General features: G+C 42.2%; 1 protein-coding gene across 5 annotated transcripts in view; it reads left to right on the top strand.

Moving 5' to 3' along the window:
- Positions 1–12,150, top strand: part of TRIM9 (tripartite motif containing 9) — a 95,420-nt gene that overhangs the window by 54,934 nt on the left and 28,336 nt on the right. For 4 of the 5 annotated variants that reach the window (XM_057725030.1, XM_057725029.1, XM_057725028.1 and 1 more), the window contains 2 exons: positions 6,564–6,674; positions 7,806–7,959. In XM_057725030.1, the coding sequence (XP_057581013.1) occupies positions 6,564–6,674; positions 7,806–7,959 (265 nt within the window). Of the gene's footprint in view, positions 1–6,563; positions 6,675–7,805; positions 8,089–12,150 lie in introns of all 5 variants that reach the window. The other variant, XM_057725027.1, reaches the window with a different exon arrangement.

Below are 12,150 nucleotides of genomic sequence, written 5' to 3'. Positions count from 1 at the left end.
CCCAGGTGTAAATTGAGACGACGCAGTCGACACCTCATAGGGCACTGTAAAGCCCTTACACAATCCTCAAGAGACTAGCCTGGCTTCAAGGTTGTTGCGGTGGGAAGGCTGGGAACATGGTCTCGCTGCCCACGCCGGACAAGTGCTGCAAGGACTCGTTTGCCGTAATACCAGAGTTCACGTCGTAGAGCCGGCCTAGGTGCAGCTGTGGTTGTCTCTGAACCTAGGGAGTTCTTCGGTGGCTTGAGGATAATTGCTCATAAGATAGTACACCAAGCTTGGCGAACTACTTTATAAGCTGAGAAAAAGGCATTGAGGTATATGCAGATGTGACCATATTTTAGGAACATTGTCTGAAATGTAAAGTACCGTTCATACTATTCTGTGGTTTGAAAACACACTGGGAGCCGAATATCTGTTTTCAGGGTGTGGTAGACGAATCAAATGTCAGAAAGCTGCTGGAGGGAAGAAATGCTTTTGAGCTTTCAAAAACTATTCCTGGACTTCCCAGGTGGCGCAGTGGTTAAGTATCCGCCTGCCAGTGCAGGGGACACGGGTTCCATCCCTGGGCCGGGAAGATCCCACATGCCACCCTCGACCCACACTGGCAATGCCAGTGAAGGGCAGTCCCAGAGCTTCTCTAATGCCCTTTGCCTAAACCCATATAGAGCTCCAGAGGGCACTGAAAGCACACTTTGAAGGTGATGGAATGATCCACCACATCTCACATCCTCCGAAGCACCGTGCTGGATGCATCACGTTTATTGTGGGACATCGTAAATGGTAAACGTTCTCCTGTGTGGCTGGGACCACACCAGGCTGCCTCTCTTTCCAAATGGCTTGTATTTCTTCCTTCATTAACTGCTCTGTACAAGGACACAGTATTCTGTACACTAAGAGCATGCGTTGGATATTCCACAAAATGTTAATGATGAGGTGATTGGCGTTCACACTTCTGAGATAGAAAGTTCACAGTTTTACAGTTAAAATCTCAAGCCTTCCTCAAAACAGGTATGTGTTTTATTTATTTAATACGTCTGAATGATCCTTTTATTGATTAAAAACTCAAAGCCTCAGACTTGTCTTTGAAATGATTAGTTGCCAATGTGGTTAAATTAGTAACACTAGTACAGGGGATGCTATCAAGAGAATGGGGGACGTGTTCACCATATTTCCATAAACCACGTGGGAGAGTGATGGCATGGGAGAAATTAAAAATGCTCTTCCTTGATGTAAATGCCTCTGAGTTTCAATAAATGTAATAGTATAGGAGATAATATTCTACTCCAGGAGAAAATCAAGAGGATTATTTATTTTACTAGATGAATCTAATGGTCAAAACACCTCACCTTTAACTCACCAATGAGTCAATTCAAGTATCAGTCATCTCGCTTCAGGACATCATGGGACACATAGAAAAAACTATCCCCACCGACCCAAGGGACCTGTGAAGAATAAATTCTTCAAGATTGTGTCTTAAAAGTACTTGTATCTTGGACAGAAAAAAAATTGCATTATAGAGAAATTGTTTTAAATGGTGATGGAAATGTATAGATTATATTCAAGAAAAAATGTCTTGAAATATGAGAGAGAGGTTGTTAGTATTTACTTAGACTAAAAATTCATTGGTGATATCCCTCCAGACCCCATGATAAGAAAGAATACTATGAGAAAAAGGTATTTATTAAAAAGAAGATTTAAAGGAACATTTTTAAAGAGCTGCAGATAAGACGGAGAAGTGAACGGAGGTGGGGGAAGGTGTCAAGGTCAATATCGGGTAAAATAATGAAATTCTCCTTAATTAACCTCAGTTCTGGCTGCTCTTTGTATCGCCTGAGCTGAGTGGCGGGAGATTGGCCTGTTCGGGCCGGGGTGGGAAAATGTAGCTGTGGATAGGCAGAACAAAATTTCACATTTGTACTGTATAAGCTGTTAAGTGTTACTCTCGGATGCTAAAAAAGTCTAAGCATTCAAAGGGACACAACAGTCTGTTCTCAGATACTCCTTTTCCGAATAGTTAGTGTCATATCCTGACCCAAGAAATGACCTTTATAAATTTGCCACTTAACAAAATCAAGCTCTTCCAGTGATCAATAGAACTTGCCCGGCAGAACAGATGGTGACTGCTGATAAACTGTGAAAGGCTTCTCTGAAACTGTGGACCACAAATTAATGAATTGTCCCCCGAGAGCTGGTTTAGGCTTTCACGCATGTGAAAACAGGAAGATGGTTTCCAAGTTCCTATCTGTGTCACTCCCGCAACTTGGACATTTCCTTCTTAAGGAAAGAAACTCCTTAAGTCCAGCCAGCTGCAGACACTGTGCCAGGGGTTACTCCAGAGCGTCAGAGCCACTGCACAGAAATGTGGAACTCAGAGAAAGAGTGACGTGGCCTGGCTTCCTAAGAATTTTTTTCATAAGAAAATATAATGTAGAAATAAATAACAGTGATAAGTGGTAGAAATGACACAGAGTGAAGAAGATAGAGAGTAAGAAAGCTGATAAAGTCACTCAGAGAAAAAAGCATTTATACTCTTAAAAGATTTAATTATCTGGCTGATTTCCATAAGATGGGAAATCTTGCTAGATTCATCGAGAAACTAAAAGTTCATTATGGAACACCCAAAAATGCTACTTCTGGGAACCCCACTGTTTAATGTTTAACAGTGATTTTTATCACAGGCTACTGTGATCATTGCGAAATGGTTCATTAAAATGTTTTAAAAATGGACTAGCACCCATGGTAGCAACTCCCACGGTAGCAACCGTGGGAGTTGAGAGCCAGGAATTTAGGGATGTTGAGTCCTTCCAAGAAGCTTGGGCCATGGAATACAGGAGCCCATGGCAGACTCCCCTGAAACTCAGAGACTCTCTGGCAGTGCAGCAGTGACGCTTCTTAGGAGCAGTCAATGCCCCCACCACTCGCACAGCTCCTTTGGCACCGAATAAACCTTGCTTGAGAAGGAAATTTATAGAGGCAGACGTAGAATGTTATGAGGCCTGAGTAATATATTTATTTCAGCACATTTCGGTCATAAAATTATCATTGAGCTGCATGTTCTGGGAAGTAAACACGATTCAGTCTTTTTTGCCTCCAAAGCAGACTTACTGTGGGATACAGTGCTCCGATCCAGTCTGTGCTTGTTATTGGGACTTTCAGTACCAGTCAGTTCTGCGTCGTCTGGAGCAGACGCCACCTGAATAGTGGATGCTGACGGCTGGGGTTTCTGCTGTCTAGCAGCACGGATGCACTGGCTGCTGAAATGTAAAAGCATTTCTGGGAACAATTTAGTCAAGCCGCATATAGCAGAGATGAGTAGCATATTAGCTGTAGATCACCTGTGTTGCATTTTTAAGTGTTTTACCTGTGGATGTTTTTCCCCCCAAGAAACAGAAACAACCTTTCTTTACTTTCTGATTTTAAAGTAAAATAATAAAATATAATAATTTGCATCCCTTGATCCCAGACCAACAGACGGTGGTGGTAGTTTGACAGACATGTACTAGATGTCAGAAGAAAATAAATCAATTAGTGAGTTTAAAATTTGATCTCTCCCCTCCAAAATCAAAATTACAAGACAATCTTCACGTCAAAGTTGGTTTCTTTCAATTCCGATAAAGAGATTTTAAATCCTCCATTTTATTTTTTATTTTAATTATATTAAAAGTTAGAAAGCAATAACAAATCAGCTATCAAAGTAGTAGGAGACTCCAAATAGAACAGTCTTGAAAAAGAAGGGCAAAATTGGAGTTCTCACACTTCCTGATTACAAAATTTACTACAAAGCTACAAAGTATAGTACTGGCATAAAGATAGACAAAAGACCACTGGAAATTGAATAGAGCCCAGAAATAAACTCTCACATACATGGTCAAATGATTTTTGACAAGAGTTCCAAGACCATCCAATGGGAAAAAGGAAGTTTTGTAACAAATGATGCTGGAGAAACTGGCTATCCTCATGCAAAAAAATGAAGTTGGACAGTTACCTAAAGCCATGTACAACAATTAACCCAAAGGGGATCAAAGACTGAAATGTAAGAACTGAAACTATAAAGCTCTTAGATGAAAACATAGGGCAAATGCTTCATGACACTGGGTTTGGCAGTGATTTCTTGGATATAACACCAAAGGCACAGGCAACAAAAGAAAAAGTAGACAAATTGGACTTCATGAAAATTTATAAACTTTGTGCGTCAAAAGACAACAGAGAACCCAAATAACCCAATTTAAAAATAGGCAAAGGATTTAAATAGGCTTTTTGCCAGAGAAGATACACAAATGGCCAATAAGCACATGAAAGGATGCTCAAGGTTGCTAGTCATAGGGAAATGCAAATCAAAGCCACAGTGAGATACCACTTCACATCCACTAGCATGGCTCTTACTTTTATATTTTTAATAGACATTAACAAGGGTGAGTGAGAATGTAGAGAAATTGGAACCCTTGTGCAGTGTTGGTGTGAATGTAAATGGTACAGCTGCTGTGGAAAATAGCATGGTGATTTCTCGCAAAAAAAAATTAAAATAGAAGCACTGTATGAGCCAGCAATTCCACTTCAGGGGATATACCAGATAAACAAAGTGAAACGGGGACTCACACAGATGTTTGTATTCTCACGTTCGTAACAGCTTTACTCACAACAGCCAAAAGGTGGAAGCAACCCAGTGTCCATCAGCAGATGAATGGATAAAGAAAATATGGATACAGATGATGGAATGTTGCTCAGTCTTTAAAAGAAGGCAATTTTGACATAAGCTACAACATGGATAGCCCTGGAAGACATTATGTAAGAGAAATAAGCCAGTCACAAGAGGACAAGTACCGTATGATTCCACTTACGTGAGGCACCTGGAGTAGTCAGGGTCACAGAGACAGAAAGTAAAGCGGTGGTTGCCAGGGGCTGGGGTGAGGGGTGAATGTAGAGTTCGTGTTGAACGGGTACAGAGCTTCAGTCTGGGAAGAAGAAAAAGTTCTGGAGGTGGTTGGTGGTGATGGTTGCACAGCAACGTGGATGAATTTAAGGCCACGGAGTTGTCAAACTAAAAATAGTTTAAGTGGTAAGTTTTATGTTGTGTGTATTTTATCACAATAAAAAATCAGAAAAGAAGATCAATAATAAGGAATGGATGAACTGTCAAAAAATTAGGAAGAACGTTAATGTCAAAAAATAGGTTAAATATGAAGTATAATCTATAAAAATATTGAATTACCATCTTGTACACCTGAAACTAGTATTGTAAATCAACTACGCTTCAATAAAATGTTTTCAAAAATATTTTGTTCCAAAAATAGGTTAAGTAAATTATGATAACCCACTCGGTAGGATATTTATGTAACCAGTAACATTTATTGATGGTGGCAACACGGGAAATGCCTATGATATGGTGTTAAGTGGAAAAGGGGTAAAATTGTCACGTACTGTCATTGCAACTATAACTGAATCTAGCTTAAGGGAAAAAACTAAAAGGAAATATCAAAATACTTTAAAAATTTGCATTGGGGTGAGGAGGCGATTTGCTTTTTTTTGTTTTCACCTATTTTCCTGTTGTTTTTGAAAGTGGGTGTAATAGTCTTTTATGGAAAATAAATTTCTAATCAAAACTGAAAAGAAGGAAAATTTTTTACATGATTATTATTAAAACCCCCTTTAGTTATTATCCATGAAATCCAGAATGCTGGTTATTTTCGAGGCTTTTGCACGGTAGTATAAATATACAGGATGAGTAATTGAGGTTCTAGAAAACCCTTGTTCAACTCTGTGCTCCAAAAACTTCTTCAGGATTTGGGTCACGGAGCAGAAGATGAACAGAAGATGAATGTTTCTAAAGACGGAAGCTTTTCAAGGACTGTCATGCGCTTGACACTGGGCAAAGACAACATCCTAGAGGCAGAAACTGCATGTTTCAGAGAGATGCCTCTCTAGGTTAAGGCAGACTCATCGCTTGGCAAATAGCCTTTAAAACCACTTTCCAGAGCGAGGCAACAAGTGATGCTAAGTGGGTGATAACTTGATTCTGCATCCGTCTTTCTCTGGCTTACTTGTTGTCATTAGCTTATTGTCTTTCAGCAAGTTCCACCTCTAGCCCTACCCTACCACCCGCCCAGGGAAAAGAGAATCAGAACAAGAGATAATCTGGGTTCAGATGGTGATGGCTGTTCTTTAGAAGGGATGGGTAAAGGGCTTCTGTCCCAGAGCGGAAGCTGCAGCTGTATCTCAGGTTAGTCAGCTCCTCTATAGGCTCTCCACGACCTCCTGCTTAGAGCAGCTCCCAGAGGAGGGGAGCAAGGGGGACCCGTGGAAGATGTCCCTTGAGGGGCCAAGGTAACCAGCTTCCCAGAGGTCCAACCTCTGCCTGCCTTTCTCGTGGGTCCAGTTGTTACAAGTCCCTCCCTGTAAGAGCCATTGTCCACAGCAGACATCACCACACAATATTGTCATAAATTTAGTTCCATTCCACGATGCTCCTGGATTCTGGTGTGAAGAAGCTTTCCGCACTCCCAGTTTGCTTTCTTTGCTACCCTCTGCCATTTTGGACCATTCTGTTGTCTTCTCAATCCTAGGTGGTTCGAGATCAGATCTCCCACTGCACAGTGAAGTTGCGCCAGACCACGGGTCTCATGGAGTACTGCCTGGAGGTGATTAAAGAAAATGACCCTAGTGGCTTTTTGCAGGTGAGTGTCAACTAGTTTCTGCTTCAGATTCTCAGTGTCCCATGAGGCTGAGTGTGCGACGCCAAGGCCAGACTCGCAACAGCCCTGGCACAGCCCCTCCACAACAGAGCCCACCGAACCCAGCTTTGTGCAACCGTGTGGATGTGGGTGCCTCTGGAACTTCGCTGGCTTCTCAGAAGTCTCTGCCGCCATGTGCTACCAGGTTGGGGAGTGCATGGGCTTTTCAAACTTGTTTCTGTTTCTGTTTCATCACGAAAACACAATTCCCTCTAAGTTCCTCCAAAGCAGAGTTATTGCCTTGCTTAAGAATTGGGTCCCTTTAGGAATATCTTGGACAGTTTTGTAGCTAGAAATGTAAGTACACAAGGTTTCTACCTTTTTGACACCTCCTTCTGGCAAGTCAGTGATTTCCCAAATAAATTGGAGTTTTTTCATTCCTTGGATGTCTCACGGTTTCTTCAGTGTTGTTTTAGTGACTTGCTATGATGTCAGCTAAATTTTACTGAACTTGTGATCCCAGTGATTAAGGGACCTTTTATTAAGGAACATGTAGATTTATTCCAACTCACATCCTACCAAACTGGCTAAGAACGACAGAGGGGGCCTAAATATAAGAAAAGAAAAAGTTCTCTACCAAAGAATAAAGTCAGACTTGAAGACGATGTGCTTAAAGGGTAGAAAATTCTGTTTTACAGATGATCATATGCAGCCTCTCTGAACTATGTAATAAAACCTATTTCTAAGTCTTGACAGGATACCCACAGCTCATATCAGAAACTAAGGATTGCTGGCTCTGGTAGATTTAACTAATAACTAACGTGTCATTACTTAATGCTGTTCGCTTTCCGTTGCCCAGTCGTGAATAGCATGGTCAGGTATCCAGATCATGTATTAGAGCAAATAACAGCGGCTGATCATATATCGTGCCTCCCTCTGACTCCCAGTGGTGTCCACATGTTCCTGATTAGTCACAGGTCACCCTTGTCACGCGAGGCTCCTGGCTGCCTGCGCAGAGACAGGGAGGGTGCGAGTCCCGAGGCGCCTGGTGGGATGCTCTGGGACAGCCGAGGAGCAGGGCGGTGTGTCCAGCGTGGGCGTGCATTTCTCAGGCTGTGGTCTTCGTTGTGGCAGATTTCTGACGCCCTCATAAGGAGAGTGCACCTGACGGAGGATCAGTGGGGGAAGGGCACGCTTACTCCCAGGATGACCACGGACTTCGACTTGAGTCTGGACAACAGCCCTCTGCTGCAGTCCATCCACCAGCTTGACTTCGTGCAGATGAAAGGTGCGTGTCTGCACCCCCCGCCACCCCGCCCCCCCGCCACGGTCGTAGCGACTCCCAGGACGCATCCTGCTGCTGGAAGCAGGATAGAGGCGGCTCGCCAGATTGCAGCAAACAAAAGGGAGCTGCCAGGTATATAGATCAGCTGAGAGGTGGGAAAGTCCACACACACACCCACTCCCCCCCCCCCCGCCCCCGTTAATGTTACAGAAATCTGGAGTGGCTCCTATCTTATCGTGTAATGGAAATGTACCCTTTTCGCTGGGTGACCTGCCTCTCAGACAGTCAGATGAATCCAGATCAACTCAGTGCTCTCCTCTTTGAGAAACTTAGAGATTTCACCTGCTCAGCATCAGAGAAGAGCAGACATAAAAAGAGGAAGAAAGAGCGTCGCTGTACGTAAATAAAATCTTGTTGCCGGCAGTAACCCAGATATATTGATATAAATCAAGGGAGTTCAGAATTGAGACTGCTTCCACAGGGATAGAGATAGTGGCAAACAGTGGGTGAGCAGGAATTTGAGAGGATCAGAGCCAGCTTGCCTATAGTGGTCAGCAAAATGAGAGCCTGCACACAGAAGGAAAATGAAAATATGTAATAAACTTTAACTTCTTAAAACTTTTTGGTCCATGTGATTAAGGGATATGGCAAGATGTCTCTGAGATTTGGGGTGGCTGAGGGGAAGTATGAGTACTGAAAATTATCTTAAGGAAAATAGCTCTTTGAAAACAAGGCAAAAACTCAAGCCAAACCAGCAACAGTATCTTTATGGCGGTGTAAGCAATATCCTGTTTGAAAAATATTTCTAATTTTTTAAAACTTTTTATTGTGAAATAATTATACATTCACAGGAACTTGCAACAATTGTAAGGAGAGGTCCTCTGTACCCTTCATCCAGTTTCCATCAGTGGTTACATCTGGCATTAACTATCACATAGTATCAAAACCAGGAAATTGACACTGGTTGTGTGTGTGTGTGTGTGTGTGTGTGTGTGTGTAGTTCTGTGCCACCATGTCACATGTGTAACCACCTCTGCCATTGAGATACTGAACGATTCCATCACCCTCATGCTGCCACTTTTAGTCACACCCACACCCCTGCCGTCCTCCAACCCAATCCCTCATGACCACTGATCTGTCCTCCATCCCTATAACTTTGTCATTTTCTTACCTTTTTTTAAAACTGAAGAAATTGATTTGCTCTTTGCTTCTCCCAAGTTAAGCATCTGTGTTATAAATTACTTGGAATTCAGTGCTTTAAAATTTTTGTTTCTTAAGAAAAATCTGCATGTGTCCTTTCATTAGACAGAGAGAAGCACATAACCCTAGTGTTAGGGTTACAGACTACATCACTACATCATTCAGTTACACTCGTCTCTGTCCCTGGTACGTGTACTTCCCTCATTTTTTAATGGATTTTTGCTCTCTTTTATTTTAAATTTCTCATCTTTTTGTTTAATATGTATTGCTTTGGGATAATGCCTTAATTTTCGAAGTAAGTACTGTATAGATGGTAAACAAAAATGCTTCATTGTAGTAACAAAAATATTTAGCATTTACTGACCGCCTACCAAACCAGACACACTCCTAAGTGCTTTCCATGGATTAACTCATTTTAATCTCAAAATCCTAGTAGGCAGCTGAGGAAACTGAGGCGTAGGAAGACTGGGTTACTTCCCTGAGCTCACCCAGCTAGTGAGTCGCGGGGCGGGGATGCAAACCTGGGGAGCATGGTTCAGATCCCACACCTACAACTTCCAGTTTGTGCTGTGAAGTTAGTGCCTTACTAAGTGGTTTCTTCAAGAAATAACTGAAGTCTTCTCTTAAACTTAAGAAATTTGTTTGTTGCAGCAATGCTTTCAGGCTTTAAAATTTGTTTTTCTTTAACACCTACGTGGTAGCCTGTGATGTGTTACCATCCAAGTAGTATATAAAGCCGGAAGTAAAACCCCCTTGATCGGCCTCTCCCTGTACTCAATTCCTTCGAGGTAGAGTCTTTGAAAGGTTATGTCATAAGTAGCTCAGAGGAGAAAATGTGTCACAGAAGGGCAATGTAAGGGCTTTTGGTGGAAGACAAAAAAAAAAAAAGAGAGCCAATCCAATTAGCCTTGGTGATGGGGCAGGAGGAGGGACAGGTACAGGATAGAAGCCTCGGGGCTTTCAGATGCTTTAATCAGCTGGAGAGCCCTCTCTTCCCCCGTGCATTCTGAGTCATGTCCGTCTGCTACGGGGGAGTCCAGGCCAGTTGGCATGATGCTAACTGTTGTACTGGAGTGAACTGACCCTTCATCGGATGCGGGACCTGCAGGCTCACGTGCCGTGCATCACAGACCACGTTCCTGCAGCATTCGCACCCAGCCGTTTAGGGCTGCACACAGCAGTAGGTGTGGACACGGCGGTGCACACAGCAGACAGTGCCACACAGGCTAGGGGCCAAAACGCAGAAAATTCACCTGGAACACAAAATCATCCAGAACAGTTATTTATGAAGTTAATATAGCAGGCTATTTGGTGTGAGACTGGATTATCCCATTTTCCTTTTCTTTTTAATGCTTCATGTTAATGTAATTTGCTTCTGTTAAGTGTCCCTCTGCGGAGTTAATTTACATGCTTTGCTTTGTGCTCGTTGAGTTTAATTAATTCAGTGAGAGCCCAGTCCTCCTTAAAATCTGAATAATTTTTACCTGTCGTGCTTTCAATGGAAAGAAAAAGCCAAAAGATCATGACACAGTTGAACTTGATTGGCTGTGGTTAAGACTTCTCCTACTGGCTCTTTTGATAACTGTTAACATATACACAGCTATGCCTGATATAGCGTTGGTCTTTTTATTTTCTTAGGATAGTCATAGTCAGTTTAAGAAACTGTGCTTTCATAGCTTGCCAGGAAAAATATCTCAGGAAATTATACCCCCAGATCCATGTGCAAATGGCCAAACTTAAGTAGCATTTGGAATGGCGCTAATCTGACCATCGTGAGACTGATAACACGTTAGTTTCAATATATGATTTCTAAGTTGCTAAGTGAATTCATAGAAAGTTTAAAATAAATATTTTCAAAGTTACTTGAAATATGCATTTATAGCTATGGTTCATACTTACAACTAAAATACCTGTTTACTTCCTGACTCAAAATTTGAGCATCTCTCTTGTTTTGAAATTTCATCTCAGATCCTTTTTATTTTTTTAATATCAAAGAAGATAGGTCTGTTGTTGGTTTTAAATATTCCCACTTAGGCCATCTGCGACTCAGCTAAAATTATTCTCTTATTAGCTGAGGATTTAACTGGTCTGCCCTTTCTGATTCCACATCGCCCTCAAGCAGTTGAGATCTGAGTGGAAAATGCTGGGACCCTCTTTGTTCAAACATCCCTAAATTGTAATGGCATGGTTTCCAGTTGCATTTTGATTAGGAAATCATCTTACCCTTTTCCAGACTACTGGGAGTGGTGTTTGATCTCTCAGGCTTTTCTTTTGTAGAAAACGACTGATTAAACTTTGTTTTCTGTTTTTATGACGGAGTAATAAACACGTTTTTCTTTAATTCCACATTGGTATTTTCAACTCTTACCAGGTCACAGGAAGGAAATTTTAATATTTTTTTCCCAGTCTATCAAGGGTTCTCCTGCTTGGCTCAGAATACATTTCAGATACCTCCCATCTCCCAGAAAAATTTTACCCCAGAATTGTCTAAGTACACAAAGTATTCCAAGGTTCGTGAGTCAGTGCTGAGAGGAAACACCAGTGTGTTCCTTCTGGCCCAGGATGAAACACGGGCCTACTTGTCCATCAAGCATTTTTAGCACATAGACCAATGGCTGCTAATCCCTTGAGTGCCTCTACTCACCTAAGGATACATCTATCTTCTTTAACTCATGTTGCGCTAAAAGCCCTGAGTGTGCACTGAGGTCCAGGGCAAGGACAGTGTGATCCGAGCTGACTGTCCTGTGAATCACGGAGAAAGAGCGCCCAGAGGTTTGGCAGTGATGGAGATGGGCACACATGCAGACTTGCATGGAATCCGTTCCTGGTCTGGGGGCCTTGAATTTGTGTCCTCAAAGCCTGTGTTCACATTTATCCTCAGCAAAGTACCAGTGATGGCCTTCCAGAAACAGCCTGTCCTGCCTCTAAAGTCTAAACTTCCCTCAGATGCCATCTGTATTGTTCAACCACCGTGAAAAGGAAGGACAGTCCGCA

The sequence above is a fragment of the Hippopotamus amphibius genome, chromosome 2 (assembly GCF_030028045.1).
Source record: "Hippopotamus amphibius kiboko isolate mHipAmp2 chromosome 2, mHipAmp2.hap2, whole genome shotgun sequence".
NCBI lineage: Eukaryota > Metazoa > Chordata > Mammalia > Artiodactyla > Hippopotamidae > Hippopotamus > Hippopotamus amphibius.
This window is presented reverse-complemented; position numbering and strand designations above follow the sequence as displayed.